The following is a 23,051-nucleotide window of genomic DNA, read 5'->3' as shown; positions in this document are numbered from 1 at the left end:
ATCCAATCAGTAGACTGATGTGTATCTCGACTCCGGTTGCCTCCCTTTGCTCCATACTCCTTGAGATTCTTGAAAAGCCCATGGGTCTCCAATCTCTTGTGGTAGCGCCTCCACGATGAGCTTGTGTGTAAACGTACCTCCTGAATTCGCTCCTGATTAGCTGAGCTTGGTGGAGTTCCTCACCAGAGGAGAAGAGAGGAAATGCTGGAAAATCTCAGCAGGTCTGGCAGCATCTGGAAGGGGAGAAAGGTGCTGACGTTTCAAGTCCGGATGACCCTTTGTCAAAGCTGGACTCGAAACGTCGGCTCTTTTCTCTCCTTACAGGTGCTGCCAGACCTGCTGAGATTTTCCAGCGTTTTCTCTTTTGGTTTCAGATTCCAGCATCCGCAGTGATTTACTTTTATCCTCACCAGAGGAAATAGTTTCTCTTTATAAGAACATAAGAACTAGGAGCAGGAGTCGGCCATCTGGCCCCTCAAGCCTGCTCCGCCATTCAATAAGATCATGGTTGATCTTTTCGTGGACTCAGCTCCACTTACCCGCCCGCTCACCATAACCCTTAATTCCTTTACTGTTCAAAAATTTATCTATCCTTGCCTTAAAAACATTCAATGAGGTAGCTTCAACTGCTTCACTGGGCAGGGAATACCACAGATTCACAACCCTTTGTGTGAAGCAGTTCCTCCTCAACTCAGTCCTAAATCCGCTCCCCCTTATTTTGAGGCTATGCCCCCTAGTTCTGGTTTCACCCACCAGTGGAAACAACTTCCCTGCTTCTATCTGATCTATTCCCTTCATCATCTTATATGTTTCTATAAGATCTCCCCTCATTCTTCTGAATTCCAATGAGTATAGCCCCAGTCTACTCAGTCTCTCCTCATAAGCCAACCCTCTCAACTCCAGAATCAACCTGGCAATTCTACCCAGTCAGATCCTTGAGATCAGTTTAAATATTTTGAATAGATCGCCTTTAAATCTTCTTTATTCAAAGGAACGCAAGCCTTGTCTGCGCAACCTGTCTTCATAACCTCTTAGTCCTGGTATCATGTGCTCCACGTGCTTTACTCCAACGCGCGCACACACGATACTGTAGATGCTGAAGTCTGAAATAAAAACACAAAATGCTGGAAATACTCAGCAGGCTTGGCAGCGTCTATGGAGAGAGAAACAGAGTCAGTCTTTCAGGTCTGTGATCTTTGGTCAGAAATATTGCCGGACAAACTTCTCTAATTTCACTCGCTCCCTCCAAATACAAGGTGTTGCTCGGGGGGCCCTTTGAATCTTGAGTTGTGTCTTGGTGAAGTGAAAACCTGATGGTATGTTTAATCCAGGGTTATTTTCCCACTTGGTAACCTTTTACCTTTGTCTAACTCCAGTCACGCTACGGTTTCTGGGCTGTATAATACTATTAAACCCAACCCTTCTGAGTTTGCATGCGTGATATTTGGGATTAGAGCTCTGATTATCTTTCCCTCTCTGTGTGTCACGAGCCTGTAATTACAGAGTCCACTCTGTAATATGTCAAAACATCACAGTACAATAAAACTGTAGAAGTGGGTACATCACCGGTCGCACTGAGCCACTTTGAAAGCAGCTTTGCCCAGTTCATAGCTCATATTGCCCAAATAAAATGCCAGCTATTCTGAGTTTATAGAATAACCTTCAACTCTTGGGGCATTTTGCAATGGGAGACTACACCCTCGTGCCCACCTGTACAGTAATATTCCAGACTATTGACATCATTCAGATGTTCCTCATGAAATATTTCAGCCAGTCGAGGAGGAGTGACAGACACGAGAGTGAAACTTAATGTCACAGATTTTATTCAAATCCTGGGCGTTTCTCTGGCGGATGAGGGAAGGCGCGGAACTGAATCCTAGAATCTTACAGCACAGACTGGGGCTATTTGACCCATGGCCCTTCCAGCTCTTTGAAAGGGCTCTTCAATTAGCCCAATTGCCCTGTGAATGTTTTGCTAGTTGGTTAACCTGGAGATGTTCTATTGATGTGAGGAGCTAGTTCCGATTCTGCCTCTTATCTTGTGTTTTGTTTAGTTTGATAATCATTGAATGGTCATCGAAGGCCAGGAATCATTGTAATGTACTGGCCGATTTGCACCAGATCCCAGAAACAAGGCCAGTGAGCTGAAAGAGCAGTTGATCTCTTTCTGTTGGTATTGAGCAGGACACAGATGGGGTACCAGAGCTATTGCATACAGTTAGGACAGTATGTTCCAACAGCAACAAAAACCATCTCCAAACTCCATGGCCTAGGGCTCGGCTCCTCCCTCTGCGATTGGATCCTGAACTTCCTAACCCACAGACCGCAATCAGTAAGGATAGGCAACAACACCCCCTCCATGATCATCCTCAACACCGGTGCCCCACAAGGCTGTGTTCTCAGCTCCCTACTATACTCCTTATACACCTATGACTGTGTGGCCAAATTCCCCTCCAATTCGATTTTCAAGTTTGCTGACAACACCACTGTAGTTGGTCGGATCTCAAACAATGACGAGACAGAGTACAGGAGTGAGATAGAGAATCTGGTGAACTGGTGTGGCAACAATAATCTCTCCCTCAGTGTCAACAAAATGAAGGAGATTGTCCAAAGATGTGCGGGTTAGGTTGATTGGCCATGCTAAAATTGCCCCTTAGTGTCCTGGGATGCGTGGATTAGCAGGTAAAATATGTAGGGATATGGGGGTAGGGCCTGGGTGGGATTGTGGTCGGTGCAGACTCGATGGGCCGAATGGCCTCTTTCTGTACTGTAGGGTTTCTATGATTTCTATGATTGTCATCGACTTCAGGAAGCGTAGAGGAGAACATGCCCCTGTCTACATCAAATGGGATGAAGTGGAAATGATCGAGAGCTTCAAGTTTTTAGGTGTCCAGATCACCAACAACGTGTCCTGGTCCCCCCCGTGCCAACACTATAGTTGGGAAAGCCCACCAACGCCTCTACTTTCTCATGAGGCTAAGGAAATTTGGCATGTCTGCTTGCTGCATCACAGCTTGGTATGGCTCCTGCTCTGCCCAAGACCACATGAAACTACAAAGGATCGTGAAAGAAACCCAGTCCATCACGCAAACCAGCCTCTCTCCATTGACTCTGTCTTCACTTTCCACAGCCTCAGAAAAGGAGCCAGCATAATCAAGGACCCCACGTACCCTGGACATTCTCTCTTCCACCTTTTTCCGTCGGGAAAAAGATAAAACCTGAACATGTACCAACCAACTGTTTGGGTCCACTGAGGAAGAATTTAGCATGGCCAACACATGTTTTTCAGACTGTGGGAGGAAACCGGAGCACCTGTAGGAAGCCCACACAGACACTGGGAGAACGTGCAGACTCCGCACAGACAGTGACCCGAGCCGGGAATTGAACCCGGGTCCTTGGCGTTGGGAGGTAGCAGTGCTAACCCACTGCGCCACCTTGCTGCCTAAATCCAGCTATCCAAAAACTGCCCATGTCCAAAAACTGACTCTTTTAAAGCTCAGTAAGAAGTCTCACAACACCAGGTTAAAGTCCAACAGGTTTATTTGGCAGCACGAGCTTTCGGAGCGCTGCTCCTTCATCAGGTGAGTGAGGACTTGTGTTCACAAACAGGGCATATAAAGACACAAACTCAATTTACAAGATAATGATTGGAATGTGAGTACAAGTAATCATGTCTTAAAGGTACAGACCTTTCTGTATCTTTAAGACTTGATTACCTGTAAAGACTTGTATTCCAACCATTATTTTGTAAATTGAGTTTGTGTCTTTATATGCCCTGTTTGTGAACAGAACTCGCACTCACCTGATGAAGGAGCAGCGTTCCAAAAGCTCGTGGCTTGTGATTCCAAATAAACCTGTTGGACTTTAACCTGGTGTTGTGAGACTTCTTACTAAGCTTACCCCAGTCCAGCGCCGGCCTCTCCACACAGTGTTTTAAACCTGCCATGCATGAAGTTTGGTTATTATTAGAAGAGTAAAATGACTTGGCAGCGTGTTCAGCTAGGTGCCGCCAGTTATTACCTTAGTGTTTGTGTGACCCTTGACCCCCACCTGACCCACCCAGGCCTGATCCAGCTGATCTGGTCCAGAAAACCGGTGAGATCTGAAATCCAGCACCGGTCTCGAGGCTGTCAATTTTGAGACATTATTTACCGACGAAAACTGTTGACTTTGTTAGAGCACCGATGCAGACCAAGTTCACGCTGACTCCAGCCGTGTCCAATCCAGTGTGGGCAAGTGTACCGCACCTTCCCTGTGTTGTAACAGTAATACTCTTCAAAAAATATTTCCTTGGTTGTAAAATGCTTTGAGACACCGTGCGATTGTGAAATGATCTGTAGAAATGGGAGTTTTTTTATTGAGATTACCTTGACCTTGATTGGGAAAGTTTTAGTTGAGTCCCAGGCTAGCCACTGCTAACAATGGCAAGGTCTAGAAGATATATCAGGCTACCAGATGAAGGCCTGTAAAATCACCGGCACCAACGCACCCCTCCCTGATGAGCTCAATGAATTCTATGCCTGTTTTGAGCAAGAGGTCAGCGAGAGCATGCCCTCCACCCTGGATGAACCTGTACTGGAGTCACCGTTGCAGATGTCAGAGCAGCTTTCTCGAAGGTCAACCCACGGAAAGCGACTGGGCTGGATGGGGTACCCGGATGAGCACTGAGATCCTGTGCGGACCAGCTGGCCTGAGTATTCTCTTCACAACAATCTGAGGTCCCTATCTGCTTCAAGAAGACGACCATCATCCCGGTACCTAAGAAAAGCCAAGCACCGTGCCTTAATGACTATCGGCCGGTGGCTCTGACATCCATCATTGTGAGGTGCTTCAAAAGGTTACTCATGGCACGAATCAATTCCAGCCTCCCGGACTACCTGGATCCACTACAGTTTGCCTACCGCTGCAACAGGTCCACGGCAGACACTATCTCCCTGGCCCTGCACTCAACCCTGGAACACCTAGATAACAAGGACACCCATGTCAGACTCCTATTTATTGACTACAGCTCAGCCTTCAACACCATTATTCCTACGAAACTCATCTCCAAACACCGTGGCCTCAGACTTGGCACCTCCCTCTGTGACTGGATCCTGAACTTCCTAATCTACAGTCCACAATCAGTAAGGAGAGGCAACAACACCTCCTCCACGATCATCCTCGACACCGGTGCCCCACAAGGCTGTGTTCTCAGTCCCCTTCTATACTCCTTACACACCTATGACTGTTTGGCCAAATTCCTCTCCAATTCGATTTTCAAGTTTGCTGACAACACCACCGTAGTGGGTCGGATCTCAAACAATGACGAGACAGAGTACAGGAATGAGATAGAGAATCTGGTGAACTGGTGCGGCAACAATAATCTCTCCCTCAATGTCAACAAAATGAAGGAGATTGTCATCGACTTCAGGAAGTGTAAAGGAGAACATGCACCTGTCTACACTAACGGGGACGAAGTAGAAAGGGTCGAGAGCTTCAAGTTTTTAGGTGTCCAGATCACCACCAACCTGTCCTGGTCCCCCCCATGCCGACACTATAGTTAAGAAAGCCCACCCCTTGTCAAGACTAAGGAAATTTGGCATGTCAGCTATGACTCACTCTAACTTTTACAGGTGCACCATAGAAAGCATTCTTTCTGGTTGTATCACAGCTTGGTATGGCTCCTGCTCTGCCCAAGACCGCAAGGAACTACAAAAGGTCATGAATGTAGCCCAATCCATCACGCAAACCAGCCTCCCATCCATTGACTCTGTCTACACTTCCCACTGCCTCGGCAAAGCAGCCAGCATAATTAAGGACCCCACACACCCCGGACATTCGCTCTTCCGCCGCCTTCCATCGGGAAAAAGATACAAAAGTCTGAGGTCACGTACCAACCAACTCAAGAACAGCTTCTTCCCTGCTGCCGTCAGACTTTTGAATGGACTTACCTTGCATTAAGCTGATCTTTCTCTACACCCTAGCTATGACTGTAACACTACATTCTGCATTCTCTCCTTTCCTTCTCTATGAACGGTATGCTTTGTATAGTGCGCAGGAAACAAAGCTTTTCACTGCATGGTAATACATATGACAATAATAAATCAAATATATTCGGGTCCGCGGTCCACGCTTGCTGCTTTATATTCGGGTACGCGCTTGCTGCTTTATATTCGGGTACGCAGTCCGCGTCCCCTGCCCATGTACCGAGGCGCAGTCATTATTGAGGGCACCTTCCTGGTTTTGAACTATCCACCAACTCTGGAATCGTTTCCCTGAATCTTTCTCGCTCCCCCTGTTGTGTCTGAAAGCCATCATGCTCATTCTCTTGCCCTGATATCTAATCTTTTATATATGGCCTCTTTTGGGAGCGGTATGCTTCTACACTCTCAGACCCAACTTTCCAAACATTTCTATCCAAATGCCCCATGACCCACACACCTCAAACAGGACCCAATCTTTGCAGTCTTGGCCTGTCTATATTTCCCTGTGTTCTGCAGCGCCCCAGTCAGTCTGCCCTGTCCAAAGTCTCTGTGCTGTGGTGCTGGGCCCAGCTTTGCAACTTGCTCACTGGCGTGGGTGCAGAATGCAGGACACCCAGTAGCACTTGGGAAAGGCCCAGTTTTTTTTTTCCCCACCCCTGAATATACTTTCCATTTGAAACACTGGCTGAGTGTGAGCTCTTGCGTCACTCTGTGTGTTTGTGTAGACAGTCAGTGATAAGTCATGCTAGGGCGGTGTCACATCTTTACTGCACTCTGCCTCGCCCAGTTTGGGTTATTGGATGGAGTTGAGGAGAGGGAACCTGTACGTTCCCCTATCTTGCATTGTCTGTTTTAGTACACAGTATTACAGAGTGGTAGAGCCAACGATTCGAGTCGCTGACAAAGGGTCATCCAGACTCAGCGTTGGCTCTATTCCCTCAGACGCTGTCAGACTTGCTGAGATTTTCCAGCATTCTCTGTTTTTGTTTGTTTCCAGCATCCGCAGTAATTCGCCTTAATTTTATTAGATTGGTTGCTGTTTAAGAAATAGCTCCTCCGTATGTCATGTCACCAGGTTTAATGCCCTTGTGTCCGGTTGCGTGAATATAATTTTTTAACAGCAGTGAGTGTACAACCCAAGCAGCTCAGAACCAGCTCTTACAAGCCGATAGAGACGCCGACATTCCTTCAGTTATCAGATCAAACTCCCTCTGCTGCTGAGATTGAGCGTGAAGGCTGAGGGGCGTGCGAGAGATTTCTGTTTTACTAGCTCCGGAAAGCATTGTGATTGGCTCACTGATTATATGAGGTGACAGTTATGCGCTGATCAAGCAGAGGTCGTCTTGTGCCCTTGTCAAGGTGAGCAAACAGACCCAGGTGCAGAGTACAGCTTATTACAGAACACTCACTGGCAATACAACAGGAGCACCGCACTGTCGGAGGGCCAGCGCTGAGGGGGCGCCGCACTGTCGGAGGGCCAGCGCTGAGGGGGCGCCGCACTGTCGGAGGGCCAGCGCTGAGGGGGCGCCGCACTGTCGGAGGGCCAGCGCTGAGGGGGCGCCGCACTGTCGGAGGGCCAGCGCTGAGGGGGCGCCGCACTGTCGGAGGGCCAGCGCTGAGGGGGCGCCGCACTGTCGGAGGGCCAGCGCTGAGGGGGCGCCGCACTGTCGGAGGGCCAGCGCTGAGGGGGCGCCGCACTGTCGGAGGGCCAGCGCTGAGGGGGCGCCGCACTGTCGGAGGGCCAGCGCTGAGGGGGCGCCGCACTGTCGGAGGGCCAGCGCTGAGGGGGCGCCGCACTGTCGGAGGGCCAGCGCTGAGGGGGCGCCGCACTGTCGGAGGGCCAGCGCTGAGGGGGCGCCGCACTGTCGGAGGGCCAGCGCTGAGGGGGCGCCGCACTGTCGGAGGGCCAGCGCTGAGGGGGCGCCGCACTGTCGGAGGGCCAGCGCTGAGGGGGCGCCGCACTGTCGGAGGGCCAGCGCTGAGGGGGCGCCGCACTGTCGGAGGGCCAGCGCTGAGGGGGCGCCGCACTGTCGGAGGGCCAGCGCTGAGGGGGCGCCGCACTGTCAGAGGTGCTGTCTTTCAAGTGACGTGTTAAGATCCTGTGCCACTTGCAGAAGGGCCTGAAAGAATCCCAAACAAAAGCAAAAACATGCGCGTACTCAGCGGGCCCTAAACTCGAAACATTAATTTATTTTTTCTCTGGGCAAGAGTGCTGCCTGGTCTGTGGTGTATTGAGTCATAGAGGTTTACAGCATGGAAACAGGCCCTTCGGCCCAACTTGTCCATGCTACCCTTTTTTTTAAACCCCTAAGCTTATCCCTCTATACCTATCGCACCCATGTAACTAAATGCTTTTTAAAAGATAAAATTGTACCCGCCTCTACTACTACCTCTTGTTCCAGATGCCCAGCATCCTCTGTGTGAAAAAATTGCCCCTCTGGACCCTTTTGTATCTCTCCCCTCTCGCCTTAAACCTATGCCCTCTAGTTTTAGACTCCCCTACCTTTGGGAAAAGATATTGACTATCTACCTTGTCTATGTCCTTCATTATTTTATAGATCAATATAAGGTCACCCCTCGGCCTCCAACGCTCCAGAGAGAAAAGTCCCAGTCTATTCAGCCTCTCCTTATAACTCAATCCATCAAGTCCCGGTAGCATCCTAGTAAATCTTTTCTGCACTCTTTCTAGTTTAATAATATCCTTTCTATAATAGGGTGACCAGAATTGCACACAGTATTCCAAGTGTGGCCTTACCAATGTCTTGTACAACTTCAACAAGATGTCCCAACTCCTGTATTCAATGTTCTGACCAATGAAACCAAGCATGCCGAATGCCTTCTTCACCACTCTATCCACCTGTGACTCCACTTTCAAGGAGCTATGAACATGTACCCCTCGATCTCTTTGTTCTGTAACTCTCCCCAACGCCCTACCATTAACTGAGTAAGTCCTGCCCTGGTTCAATCTACCAAAATGCATCACCTTGCATTTGTCTAAATTAAACTCCTTCTGCCATTCCAACACTTCCTCTTTATATTGAATATCCCATGGGGCTTTTTGAAGAGGGGGCAATTCCATTCCCCCTGTGAATCCTCACAGGCACTCACCCTAAACTGACATCACCCAAAGCAGATACTCTGCCCCTTTCCTGCTGTTCCTCAGGTTAAAGAGATGTGTATTGTCTCCAGCCAGGACAGTTAGTGAGATTTTGCAAGCCCAGGCAAGTTACAGATAGTGTGACATGAACCCAAGATCCCGGTTGAGGCCGTCCTCATGTGTCCCCTGGGCCATGAGAGTGAAGTATATTTGTAAATGTGTCTTCGCAAATAGGAAATGAAGGTAGACGGCAGTAAATGTACTGCCTGGTGTCGTGCCAGCAGCATAGATTGAGAAGGAGACTGCAGTTTCAGTTCGGGGAGGAAGGGGCTGATTGAGGGGAATGTTCTAACGTCAGGCCGACAGTTCCTGTTTACAGAGCGCTGGATTTACTCCAAGGATAGCATCAGTCCTTGGATGCCGCATCCTAATGTCCGTCCCATGGTATGTGTGATCCTTCCCAGTCATTGCGATTAAACAGAGCAGCGCTGAGAGCTACAGGACAGTAATAACCTTGCTGCTCTCTGATAGCTTCAGGGATCTCTGAGTTAGAAATATTCTACACAATCTGCATCGACTCTCCCTGATCACGTCAAATCCCAGCTTGGGATCAGCTGCCTGTTGTTTAAACAGAGGAGCTGCATCTAGCAATCTGCTGCTGGATACTGTCTGACCTTCCTGATCATTCCACAGTCTTTTCAAGGTAATGAACTTCAGCATTGTATGTACATGGCGATATATATTACACCCATTAATTACCTGAATTCCTGCCCCTGGATCAGATACATCTCCAGTTAAACAGAGTAAAGTTCCCTCTACACTGTCCCCCATCAAACACTCCCAGGACAGGTACAGCACGGGCTTAGATACAGAGTAAAGCTCCCTCTACACTGTCCCCATCAAACACTCCCAGGACAGGTACAGCACGGGGTTAGATACAGAGTAAAGCTCCCTCTACACTGTCCCCATCAAACACTCCCAGGACAGGTACAGCACGGAGTTAGATACAGAGTAAAGCTCCCTCTACACTGTCCCCATCAAACACACCCAGGACAGGTACAGCACGGGGTTAGATACAGAGTAAAGCTCCCTCTACACTGTCCCCATCAAACACTCCCAGGACAGGTACAGCACGGGGTTAGATACAGAGTAAAGCTCCCTCTACACTGTCCCCATCAAACACTCCCAGGACAGGTAAAGCACGGGATTAGATAGAGTAAAGCTCCCTCTACACTGTCCCCATCAAACACTCCCAGGACAGGTACAGCACGGGATTAGATAGAGTAAAGCTCCCTCTACACTGTCCCCCATCTAACACTCCTAGGACAGGTACAGCACGGGGTTACATGGAGTTGGGAGAACTTTATCTCATTGTGGTTGAACCCTAAGATCTGCATTGTTACTGATCCAGGGTCACATTTCTGTGGCTCACCAAAGAACAAAGAAACTGTACAGCACAGGAACAGGCCCTGCAGCCCACCAAACCTGCACTGGCACATGACACCTTTCTAAACCAAAGGTCTTTTGTCTCTCCACGATCCATATTCCTCTGTTCATTGCCTATTCATGTATCTGTCAGGGTGCCTCATGAGATCCTTCTGAAGAAATTTACTGATTCCCTGTTTGATTGGACGGGAATGCAGTGTGCAGATTCCCATTGGGGACTACAGCCCAGCTCGCTGCAGCTGTAGAACTGGGCAGACATCACACTAACCATACACGGAATTGTGAAATTCAGTCTGTTGTGCAACGAGATATAAATGATACAATCAGTTGCAGCCTCTGACAATGGTTCTATTTAGAAACTGAGCTGCAGTAAGTCGCAGGGGTTTAGGGATCAGGTTAATGTTATTAGAAGGTAAAGCCAGGCTTGCAACTGGAGCTACACTAATCAGAAAAACGGATTTGAAGGCAAGTACTCGATGAGCACTATCGTACACAAGTGTGCGTGAGAACTCGAATTCCAGCCAGTCATTAAACCTCACTTCCCCATTAAAAAACACATTCTCACTTGTGCACAGGCCAAGTATAATCGCTTTCCCAGCGATTGGACTTGCTGGTGTGGGGATGTATTAACTCAGTGTTTCCGGCCCAGCTGGTTGTATAATGGTGACTTATTGCCAGTTATGAGCAGCACCTGCTGGCTAACTAATGCCAGCTGTTATTTGAGGGTCCCTCTCAGTCAAAAGCTCCACCCCAGAAACTTGGGCACATAATTCAGGCTGGCATTCCCAGTACCAGTCTCACAACGCCAGGTTAAAGTCCAACGGGTTTTATTTGGAATCACGAGCTTTCGGAGCGCTGCTCCTTCATCAAGTGGGTCAGGCAGAGCTCTGAAAGCTCGTGATTCCAAATAAACCTGTTGGACTTTAACCTGGTGTTGTGAGACTTCTTACTGTGCCCACCCCAATCCAATGCCGGCATCTCCACATCAACAGTACTGAGGGAACACTGCACTGTCAGAAGTGATGTGGAGGTGCCGGCGTTGGACTGGGGTAAACACAGTCAGAGTTTTAACAACACCAGGTTAAAGTCCAACAGGTTTATTTGGTAGCAAATGCCATTAGCTTTCGGAGCGCTGCTCCTTCGTCAGATGGATTGGATATCTGCTCTCAAACAAGGCACAGAGACACGAAATCAAGTTACAGAATACTGATTAAAATGCGAATCTCTAAAGCCAACCAGGTCTTAAAGATACAGACAATGTGAGTGGAGGGAGCATTAAGCACAGGTTAAAGAGATGTGTATTGTCTCCAGACAGGACAGCCAGTGAGATTCTGCAAGTCCAGGAGGCAAGCTGTGGGGGTTACTGATTGTGTGACATAAACCCAACATCCCGGTTTAGGCCGTCCTCATGTGTGCGGAACTTGGCTATCAGTTTCTGCTCAGCGACTCTGCGCTGTCGTGTGTTGTGAAGGCCGCCTTGGAGAACGCTTACCCGAAGATCAGAGGCTGAATGCCCGTGACTGCTGAAGTGCTCCCCCACAGGAAGAGAACACTCTTGCCTGGTGATTGTCGAGCGGTGTTCATTCATCCGTTGTCGTAGCGTCTGCATTGTACCTGATACACTGCAGGAAAGGATATCCCGAGGCACGGTACATTGGGGAAACCATGCGGACGCTACGACAACGGATGAATGAACACCGCTCGACAATCACCAGGCAAGACTGTTCTCTTCCTGTGGGGGACCATTTCAGCGGTCACGGGCATTCAGCCTCTGATCTTCGGGTAAGCGTTCTCCAAGGCGGCCTTCACGACACACAACAGCGCAGAGTCGTTGAGCAGAAACTGATAGCCAAGTTCTGCACACATGAAGATGGCCTAAACCGGGATGTTGGGTTTATGTCACACTATCAGTAACCCCCACAGCTTGCCTCCTGGACTTGCAGGCTGTCCTGTCTGGAGACAATACACATCCCTTTAACATGTGCTTAATGCTCCCTCCACTCACATTGTCTGTACCTTTAAGACCTGGTTGGCTGTAGAGATTCGCATTTTAATCAGTATTCTGTAACTTGATTTTGTGTCTCTCTATGCCCTGTTTGAGAGCAGATATCCACTCCATCTGACGAAGGAGCAGCGCTCCGAAAGCTAATGGCATTTGCCACCAAATAAACCTGTTGGACTTTAACCTGGTGTTGTTAAAACTCTTACTGTCAGAAGTGCCATCTTTGAGATCAGATGTTAAACCAATTAAATGTTAATGAGTTAATTTAGCTTCATGTCTTCCCTGTCAGCTGAATGTTTTTTAAAATTCCTGTGGTGTTATTCCAAGAATACGGGAGATTTCCCCAGTGTCCTGGCCAATACTTATATCTCAAATGAAATCCCAAACTGGTTCTCTGGTCATTCTCCTCCATGATCATCCTCAAACTGATGCCCCACAAGGCTGTGTTCTCAGCCCCCTACTATACTCCTTATACACCTATGACTGTGCGGCCAAATTCCCCTCCAATTCGATTTTCAAGTTTGCTGACGACACCACCGTAGTGGGTCGGATCTCAAACAATGACGAGACAGAGTACAGGAATGAGATAGAGAATCTGGTGAACTGGTGCAGCAACAATAATCTCTCCCTCAGTGTCAACAAACAAAGAAAATTGTCATTGACTTCAGGAAGTGTAAAGGAGAACATTCCCCTGTCTACATCAGAGGGGACGAAGTAGAAAGGGTCGAGAGCTTCAAGTTTTTAGGTGTCCAGATCACCAACACCCTGTCCTGGTCCCCCCCATGCCGACACTATAGTTAAGAAAGTCCACCAACACCTCTACTTTCTCAGAAGACTAAGGAAATTTGGCATGTCAGCTACGACTCTCTCCAACTTTACAGATGCACCATAGAAAGCATTCTTTCTGGTTGTATCACAGCTTGGTATGGCTCCTGCTCTGCCCAAGACCACAAGGAACTACAAAACATCGTGAATATAGCCCAATCCATCACTCAAACCAGCGTCCCATCCATTGACTCTGTCTACACTTCCTGCTGCCTCGACAAAGCAGCCAGCATAATTAAGGACCCCACACACCCCGGACATTCTCTCTTCCACCTTCTTCCTTCGGGAAAAAGATACAAAAGTCTGAGGACACGCACCAACCAACTCAAGAACAGCTTCTTCCCTGCTGCTGTCAGACTTTGAATGGACCTACCTTGCATTCAGTTGATCTTTCTCTACACCCTAGCTATGACTGTGACACTACATTCTGCACTCTCGTTTCCTTCTCTATGAATGGTATGCACAAGAAACAATACTTTTCACTTTGTTAATACATGTGACAATAATAAATCAAATCTCAGATTGCTGTTTGTGGGGAGCTCGCTCTGGCAAATTGGCGGCTGACGTTACAACAGTGACACTTGAGACACCCTGAGATAGCAAAAAAAACACACTATATAATTTGATTCTTCCTTGGCCTGATGCAGAATGTCTTGTGAGTTTAGTTGAGCTGTGGGTGTTTCTGTGTGAGGCTGCGATGTGAGCTCAGGAAGGTGAAGTCAAAGTGGGGACTGCAGAAAGTCATTAAACTCTTACTTTTCCTCCTTCCTCTCCCCACCTTACAGTACCAGGTGGCACAATTGTACTCTGTGGCAGAGGCAAGTAAGAATGAGACTGGAGGAGGAGAAGGTGTTGAAGTGTTAAAGAACGAACCATATGAGAAAGATGGTGAGAAGGGACAATACACACACAAGATCTACCATCTCCAGCGGTAAGTGGCGGGGGCGGGGGCTCAGTTGAAATCCCATGAGATATAGGAGCACAATTAGGCCATTCGGCCCATCGAGTCTGCTCCACCATTCAATCATGGCTGATGTGTTTCTCCACCCCAATCTCCTGCCTTTCCCCATAACCCCCAATCCCCTTATTAATCAAGAACCTATCTATCTCTGTCTTAAAGACACTCAATGACCCGGCCTCCACAGCCTCCTGCGGCAAAGAGTTCCACAGATTCACCACTCTCTGGCTGAAGAAATTCCTCCTCATCTCTGTTTTAAAGGGTCGTCACTTTATTCTGAGGCTGTGGCCTCAGATCCTAGTCTCTTCTACTAAGTAGCTGGAGAATTTGAATGTGGGATATAAGGCCAATCTCAGTAATGGTGTCCATGACAACTATCTCTGATTGTCATAAAAGCCCATCTGGTTCACTAATGTCCCTTTAGGGAAGGAAATCTGCCGTCCTTACCTGGTCTGGCCTACATGTGACTCCAGAGCCACAGCAACGTGGTTGACTCTGAAATGGCTTAGCAAGCCACTCAGTTGTACTTTAGCAAGCAGCTTATCTTTTAGACATGGGCAGTAAATGCTTAATTTACCTCTGATGACCGGAATAAAGCAAAATGCCCCTTTTCTGAGACCGTGGTTAGAGTGGATGATGCCTCTGTGTGACCTCTACAGTTAGCTGCTGGAGCACTGGATATAATCCTGGGCAGGAACTTTGGTGGACGACCTTCTCCCAGCGCAGCACCGAGGTAGCGGATAGGAGGAGAGCGATGTGAAGTAATATTTTCAATGACACCAAGCTCTGGGTTTTACAAACTCAGGGAGTCCAGGGCTTTGAGGTGGGCGCAGGAAAGACCACAACCAGATCAGCGATGATCATCATGAATGGGGGAACAGGCTCGAGGGGCTGAGTGGCCTACTCCTGCTAATAATTGATACGTTCTTATTATAGTCGGAGGAAAGGGAGGTGAGCAGGTCTCCATCCAGGGACAGGTGGATCTGGGACTAACCTGTTTCGAAAGCCCAGCATCGCCGGGCTGCGGTGTTTGTAAGATTTGGGCACAGGGACAGGAGGAGACCACTCGGCCACTTCTGACCATTCAATGAGATCGTGACTGAACTGTACCTCAACTCCACTTACCCACCCTCACTACATATTCCTAGACAACCTTAACCAACAAAGGTCTATCCACCTCAGCCTTGGAAATGTGAATGACTCTCCTGTTCCCCCCGGGATTCACCGCCTTTCTGGGGGTGAGGGTTGCAGAGTTCCATGTGGCTTTGTGTGAGGATGAGCTTTCTGATATCGCCTCAGAGCGGCTCCACTTTTAACCTCAGCTCCATTGTTCCGGAATCGCCCACCCCAGAGGAAATAGTTCCTCATCAATGTCTCAATTCAATCAAAGGGGCAGCACGGTAGCACAGTGGTTAGCACTGCTGCTTCACAGTTCCAGGGACCTGGGTTCAATTCCCGGCTTGGGTCACTGTCTGTGTGGAGTTTGCACATTTTCCTCGTGTCTGCGTGGGTTTCCTCCGGGTGCTCCGGTTTCCTCCCACAGTCTAAAGATGTGCGGGTTAGGTTGATTGGCCAGGTTAAAAATTGCCCCTTTAGAGTCCTGAGATGTGTAGGTTAGAGGGATTAGCGGGTAAATATGTGGGGGTAGGGCCTGGGTGGGATTGTGGTCGGTGCAGACTCGATGGGCCGAATGGCCTCCTCCTGTACTGTAGGGATTCTATGATTCTATGAATCACCCCTTAGTCTTCTAAACTTGTGAATACTGGTTTAACCCTTTCATCCCAGCTATCGACTCGGTGAGCCTGTGTGGTAGCTAAAGCTGCTACAGCTCATTAGAATGCAGGATTTTTACTTGTTGGGGGTAGTTAAGGGTAGAATGGCGGGGGGGGGGAACTGTGTGGGGAGAGTGGGGGGGCTGTGAGGGGTAGAATGGCTGGGGGTCTCTGCGGGGAGAGTGGGGGGGGTGAGTAGAGACTGAGTGGGAGTGTTAAGAAGCAGAAGCTTACATGTGCAGACTGGATGATTTGACTGACTGACAGGTTCTGTGAGGGGATGTGGGTGCGGGTTGTCAGTGCTAACAGTGTATTTTAGTGTTATTCTGGAGTAAGTTACCAAGCCTGTGTGTGAAAGGTGAGTTACTGAGCAGAACTGATGCTTGAAATGATTTAATCGCCCTGGTTCCTTGGTTCTTATCGGTAATTGTGGTACCTACCAATGACCTCACTGTGCATTGCCGATTTACTACCTGCTGATCTGCCTTCCACTGTGTCACTGCATCTGACCCTCCTGAGAGGGAGTTCAATCATTTCTGATGAGAATTTCATAATGCAGAATTTACAGAAACGTCCCCCCATCCAGCCTAACTGAGACGCTTCCTCAGAGGCCAGAGCCAAGGTCATGTCTCAGCTGCACGGGGGAGGAGGAGGAAGAGTGGGAGCGTTATCGTGGTTGGGGATTCTGTAGGTTGGGGATTCTGTAGGTAGGGGAGCAGACAGGTGTTTCTGTGGCTGTAGCTGTGACTCCCGGGTGACATGTTGACTCCCTGGTGCCAGGGTCAAGGATGTCACAGTGCGGCTGCAGGACATTCTTTTGGGATGGGTTAACATCCAGAGGACATGGTCCACATGAGGAAGTAACAGAGGGTTGATGAGGGAAATGCTGTTGATGTGATGTATATGGATTTTCAAAAGGCATTTGATACAGTGCCACACAACAGACTTGTCAGCAAAATTCCAGCTCATGGAATGAAAGGGACAGTTGACATTTGGATAAGAAATTGGCCGAGTGACAGGAAGCGGAGAGCAGTGCTGCCTCTTGAATGGTGCAATGCGGCGCTCCCTCGGGGCTGCCCTGCCCTATCCCTCTGACAGTGCAGCACTCACTCAGCACTGCATTCAGATTGTCGGCCGAGATTCTGGGCTGTGCTGTGGAGTCACCCCATGAGCACTACCCACTGACTCCACAATGAGGGGCAATAAGGCACTATGTGTAACGTTTCTAATCAGATATCCCCCTGCCAGCTTTCGTGATGGACAGGGCATTTGCCGATGTTACAAAGATTGGAAACATTGTTGTTGTGATGAGGAGAGTCAACTTCAGAAGGACAGAGACATGTTGGTGAATTGGGCAGACAAGCGGCAGATGAAGTTTAATGCAGAGAAATGTGAGGTGATTGATTTTGACAGGAAGGATGTGGAAAGACAGGATAAAATAAAGGGAGAAACTGTAAAGGAGTTGCAGGATTGGAGGGACCTTGGTGTATATGTACACGAGTCATTGAAGATATTGGAGTTCCCTTCTGTCCCTTTTTCCCAATGTACCTTCAGGCTCCCTCTTACATGTGTTTGTTCTCTCAAATCTGACTAACCACATCCTGTTATCACAATAGCAGCTTCTAGAATCAATGATGCAAAGTGTTCTGTTAAAAAACAAAAGGTGTATTAATTAAATTCATGACCCAATGTCCTGGGGCATCATAGCAGTGGACTGAAAGCATCATTTTGACCCCCCACTTGTTCGTGCCTTACCGTGGAAGTGATAATGTTTCTGCACGGGAGGGAGGGTAAATTGACGAGATATTAATTTTCCATCACAGAGCGTACAATTGCAACAGCTTAGACAGCAGCAAGAAAGCTACATGGGAGGAACAGGGAGGAAACAAAGGGCTTGAGGATATGTAGTGACGGTTACATCTCTGGGTGTTCATCACATTTCTCCCATATACATTTTAGGTGTAACTAGTTGCTTTGCAGTAACTAAATAAATTAAAATGCTGACACAATATTCAGACAGAAGAACAATGTGTATCATGGAGAAAGGTGGGGTGACATTATTGTTCCCACTCCAGGGCTCGAGTACAAGAATCAAAGCTGACACCCCACTCTAGTGCTGAGGGAGTGCCGCACTGTCAGAGGGTCAGTGCTGAGGGAGTGCCGCACTGTCAGAGGGTCAGTGCTGAGGGAGTGCCGCACTGTCAGAGGGTCAGTGCTGAGGGAGTGCCGCACTGTCAGAGGGTCAGTGCTGAGGGAGTGCCGCACTGTCAGAGGGTCGGTGCTGAGGGAGTGCCGCACTGTCAGAGGGTCAGTGCTGAGGGAGCTGATGGTTTTGGCAGATGGAGTATAATGTGGGAAGTGTAAATTGTTCCAGTTTTGTAGGAAGGGTAATAAAGCAGCATATAATTGAAATGGAGGGAGATTGCAGACCTCTTGAGGTACAGAGGGATCTGGGTGTCCTGGCACATGAATCACAAAGTTAGTACGCAGGTCCAGCAAGTGACGAGAAAGGCAAATGAAAGGGGAATGGATGTAAAAATAAGGATAAAAGCAAAATACTGTAGGTGTTGGAATCTAAAACAAAGAACAAAGAAAATTACAGCACAGAAACAGGCCCTTCGGCCCTCCAAGCCTGCACCGGCCATGCTGCCCGACTTAACTAAAACCCCCTACCCTTCCAGGGACCATATCCCTCTATTCCCATCCTATTCATGTACTTGTCAAGACGTTCCTTAAAAGTCACTACCGTATCCGCTTCCACTACCTCCCCCGGCAACGGGTTTCAGGCACCCACTACTCTCTGTGTAAGAAATCTGTCTCATACATCTCCTTTAAACTTTGCCCCTCGCACCTTAAACCTATGCCCCCTAGTAATTGACTCTTCCACCCTGGGAAAAAGCTTCTGACTATCCACTCTGTCCATGCCTCTCATAATCTTGTAGACTTCTATCAGGTCTCCCCTCAACCTCCGTCGCTCCAGTGAGAACAAACCAAGTTTCTCCAACCTCTCCTCGTGGCTAATGCCCTCCATACCAGGCAACATCCTGGTAAATCTTTTCTGTACCCTCTCCAAAGCCTCCACATCCTTCTGGTAGTGTGGCGACCAGAATTGAACACTATATTCCAAGTGCGGCCTAACTAAGGTTCTATAAAGCGTCAACATGACTTGCCAATTTTTAAACTCAATTCGCCGGCCGGTGAAGGCAAGCATGCCGTATGCCTTCTTGACTACCTTCTCCACCTGCATTGCCACTTTCAGTGACCTGTGTACCTGTACACCCAGATCCCTTTGCCTATCAATACTCCTAAGGGTTCTACCAGAAAATGCTGGAAACCTCGGCAGGTCATGCAGCATCTGTGAAGAGAGAATAGTGCTAACATTCAGACTCGAAACATCAACTCTATTCTCTCCCTCTATGAAAGTAGGGATGTTACGTTTCAGTTGTCCAGGGTGTTGGTGAGACTGCCTCTGGAGTACTGCGTACAGTTTTAGCCTCGTGTAGGAAAGGGTTGAAGCAATTCCTTCGGGGAAGGTTCACTCGACTGAAGGGGTGGGTACTTACCTTACGAGGAAAGGTTGGACAGGCTGGCTCCGTGCCTATTGGAGTTTAGAAGACTGACAGGTGATCTTATTGATCCTGAGGGGACGTGACAGGGTGAATTTTGAACGGATGTTTCCTCTTGTGGGCGAGACTGGAGCCAGGGGATACAGTTTAAAAATAAGGGGTCTCTTTTTTTTTTAAAGGATGAGATGAGAAAGATTTTTTTCTGAGGGTGATGAATCTTTGGAGCTCTTCTTCCCTGGAGATTGGTGGAGGTTGGATAAATGACTATTTTTAAGACTGTGGTAGTTAGATTCTTAACTAACAAGGAAGGCAAAGATTATCTGGGTTAAGCAGAAAAGTGGAGTTGAAGGCACAATCAGATCTTATTGAATGGCGAAGCAGGCTCGAGGGATTGAATGGCCTCTTCCTAACTCGCATGTTTGTATGCATTCTATGATTTCTGGGTGACGATCATAAGATAAGACACTAAAGACAGCCACATAATTCAGCTTGACCTGTCCAACCAAAAGGACCTTCCACCCCATTGTGAAGTGCTCCCACCGTCCTCACCATTGGTGCTCTAACCGGCAGCCTGTTCACCTGGATAATCGGTGCAGGAAGGTTGCTGACATCGATGCTGAACTTGTCTTTGAGGGTGAGACTGGAGGAAGAGTATAACCATGTTGTTCTTTCAGCAAGGTGCCCAGGTTTGTGCAGATGTTGGCTCCAGAGGGAGCTCTGAACGTGCACGAGAAGGCTTGGAACGCGTACCCATACTGTCGAACTGGTGAGTCAGAACCCATGCGTTGGGCTGGCGCAGGGGAGGCCAAATTGTACTGATTTCCAAATCTCATTGTCACAAACTGAAACCGGGTTGAGTCGGTTTGATATAAACCAATCCTGTTACTGGTGATTTCAATTCCTTGTGAATTGGGCCTTCAGTTGGTATGTGTCAATGTGATAGGATTCCCCTTTGGAAGGTGAGTCAGCTTAAATCACCGCTCCTGTCCTATCATCCCACTCATCAGGTCATCCAACTCCTCGCAGTCACCCTCAGTCCGTTCAAAGTTCCTCCCCACCAGTTTTTCCCACTAAGATGTGAAGCTCAAAACAGCAAGCTTAATAACAAATAAAAGAAATCTAGAAATCTGTCATTATCCTATCAAAGGAAACTCTGAGTTAACAGCCAGCCTAAACTAATACCCAGTATAGTTTGAGTGAACTCTCTCCTGCACACTGGCAAACCACTCAATACCATGGGGTGAAGAAGTCAGACCGCCGGTGCGCGCACAGCAGCATCAGGGGATGGGAAATAAATACTGCCCTTTCCACCAACACCCACATCCCCAGAAGGAATCTCTTTTAAAATAAGGAATTAACTTGGTGTCACTGCTGTTTGACTGAATTTGCTGCTAGTAGTCTTTTCAATGTTCCCAAAAGGCAAGGCACTTTTAATTCCCCGCTAGGGGCGTCTTCTGACTGCCGTCCTGGTGCGTACTTACCACCTACTCATTTCACACACACGCACGGCCAATTTAATAAGAGTCCGCTGCAGCAACAGTGTGCATTTATATAGCGCCTTTAGCAGAGTAAGAATGTCCCAAGGTGCTTCGCAGGAACATCATCAAATAATGACAAGCAGCCTTAGAGATATTGGACAGATTGCCAAAAGCTTGGGTTGGGGAGGGTGCAGAGGGGGCTGAGTGTCCTGATGGCATGGGGGTGCAGGAGGGAGGGAGTGCTGCCGGGATTGGGGGCTGGAGGTGGAGGGAGTGCTGACGGGGTCGGGGGGAGGGGGGGGCGGGGTGGGGGCGCGAGGGGTAGAGGTGTTGTTGACAATTTTACTTTCTTTTAAATCATCTGCCAATAGTCCCCCCCCCCCCCCCCCAACACACATGCACCTACACACACTCACATCTATATTATATATGTACACACACACACCCCTCTATGTACACACATCTATATATATATATATATATACACACACACACACCCCTCCTATGTACACACACACCTACACACACACACCTTCCCGGAGAATGCTGCCTCTTTAAAAGCACCTCACTAACTGGCAGCTGCAGCAACATCCTGAGCTGCTGCTGCTCATTTTAAATGCGAGCTAGTTGTTTAAGTGGCGAGATGAGTAAGGGAGATTAATCTCGCCTCGCTCTGTTCTCTGAAGTATAATCCACCACAGGTAGAGCAAAGGTAACAAAGATCTTTACTGCTCTTTAATTTATCAGCCTTAGTCCAGTGCTGGTGGAATGTGACATTGTCATGACTAGAGACGTGATACAGGATCCCTGAGCTGTGGATAATAGAGTGTCACTTCACAACCACCTAAATATTTCATTAAGTCTACAGGCCGATAGGAGCAAACTAGATCAGAACCTGAGAGAAGGCGACCTTTCATAAAACGCCTCAGTTGCTTGTTATTCTGTACACTGGATTGCTTTGCAGTGCCGTAACTAGAATATGTTCAAATGTAGCTGTACACAGCCTGGTCCCACCAGTAGCAGTGAGACTTGTAACTTGCTGTTCATCCCATGCTGCCCTGAGATCTATCATCATCCACCTGGACGTGTAGGCAGCGGGGGTGTCTCACCCCCAAGAGCAGCACCCCTGACAATGCAACACTTCCCTCGGATTGCATTGGCGTGGCGGCCTAGATTATTTTTTAGAGTTCATTTTAGGATGTGGGTGTCGCTGGCTGGGCCAGCATTTATTGCCCCCCCCCCCAGTTGCCCTTCACAAGGTGATGGTGAGCTGCTGTAGTCCCTGCTCACCTCACTGCAATGAGGTGCAGTAAGAACATGCACTGCCGGACAGGTGCTCTGGAACCAAAAACCCGCTCTTCCTCTGTGTGAGGATTCTGACCTCTCACCTTTGACCTGCAGTCACATGGGCGAATGTGGCCCCTTCACACAGCGTTTACCATCAGAGCCACAACGTGTGCAGCCCCTCCCCATCTCTCTGTTGAAGATGGCAGGTTGAGAGTCCAGTTAGCCTGCATTCCATCTCTGGGTTAGGATGTCACACTATCTGTAACCCCCACAGCTTGCCTGGACCTGCAGAGTTTCACTGGCTGTCTTGTCTGGAGACAATACACATCTTTTTAGCCTGTCTTGATGCTCTCTCCACTCCCATTGTTTTGTTTCTTAAAGACTTGATTAGTTGTAAGTATTCGCATTCCAACCATTATTCATGTAAATTGAGTCTGTGTCTTTATAAACTCTGTGAACAGAATTCCCACTCACCTGAAGAAGGGGCTTAGAGCCTCGAAAGCTTGTGTGGCTTTTGCTACCAAATAAACCTGTTGGACTTTAACCTGGTGTTGTTAAACTTCTTACTGTGTTTACCCCAGTCCAACGCCGGCATCTCCACATTAGGATGTGAACCAAGGCCCTAGCGTCAAATCTGCTGTGATTCTTGGATAAGAA

The 23,051-nt window shown here is 48.3% G+C and overlaps 1 protein-coding gene across 1 annotated transcript in view; it reads left to right on the top strand.

Moving 5' to 3' along the window:
• The window catches only part of pitpnab (phosphatidylinositol transfer protein, alpha b), an 86,419-nt gene that overhangs the window by 37,317 nt on the left and 26,051 nt on the right, over nucleotides 1-23,051 (top strand). The window contains exons 3-4 of the mRNA XM_078205624.1: nucleotides 14,119-14,264; nucleotides 20,304-20,395. Of these exons, the coding sequence (XP_078061750.1) occupies nucleotides 14,119-14,264; nucleotides 20,304-20,395 (238 nt within the window). The remainder of the gene's footprint in view (nucleotides 1-14,118; nucleotides 14,265-20,303; nucleotides 20,396-23,051) is intronic.

Source organism: Mustelus asterias, unplaced genomic scaffold, assembly GCF_964213995.1.
Source record: "Mustelus asterias unplaced genomic scaffold, sMusAst1.hap1.1 HAP1_SCAFFOLD_862, whole genome shotgun sequence".
NCBI classification, from domain to species: domain Eukaryota; kingdom Metazoa; phylum Chordata; class Chondrichthyes; order Carcharhiniformes; family Triakidae; genus Mustelus; species Mustelus asterias.
Note: the sequence above shows the minus strand (reverse complement) of the source record. Positions and strands in the feature narration are given on the sequence as shown.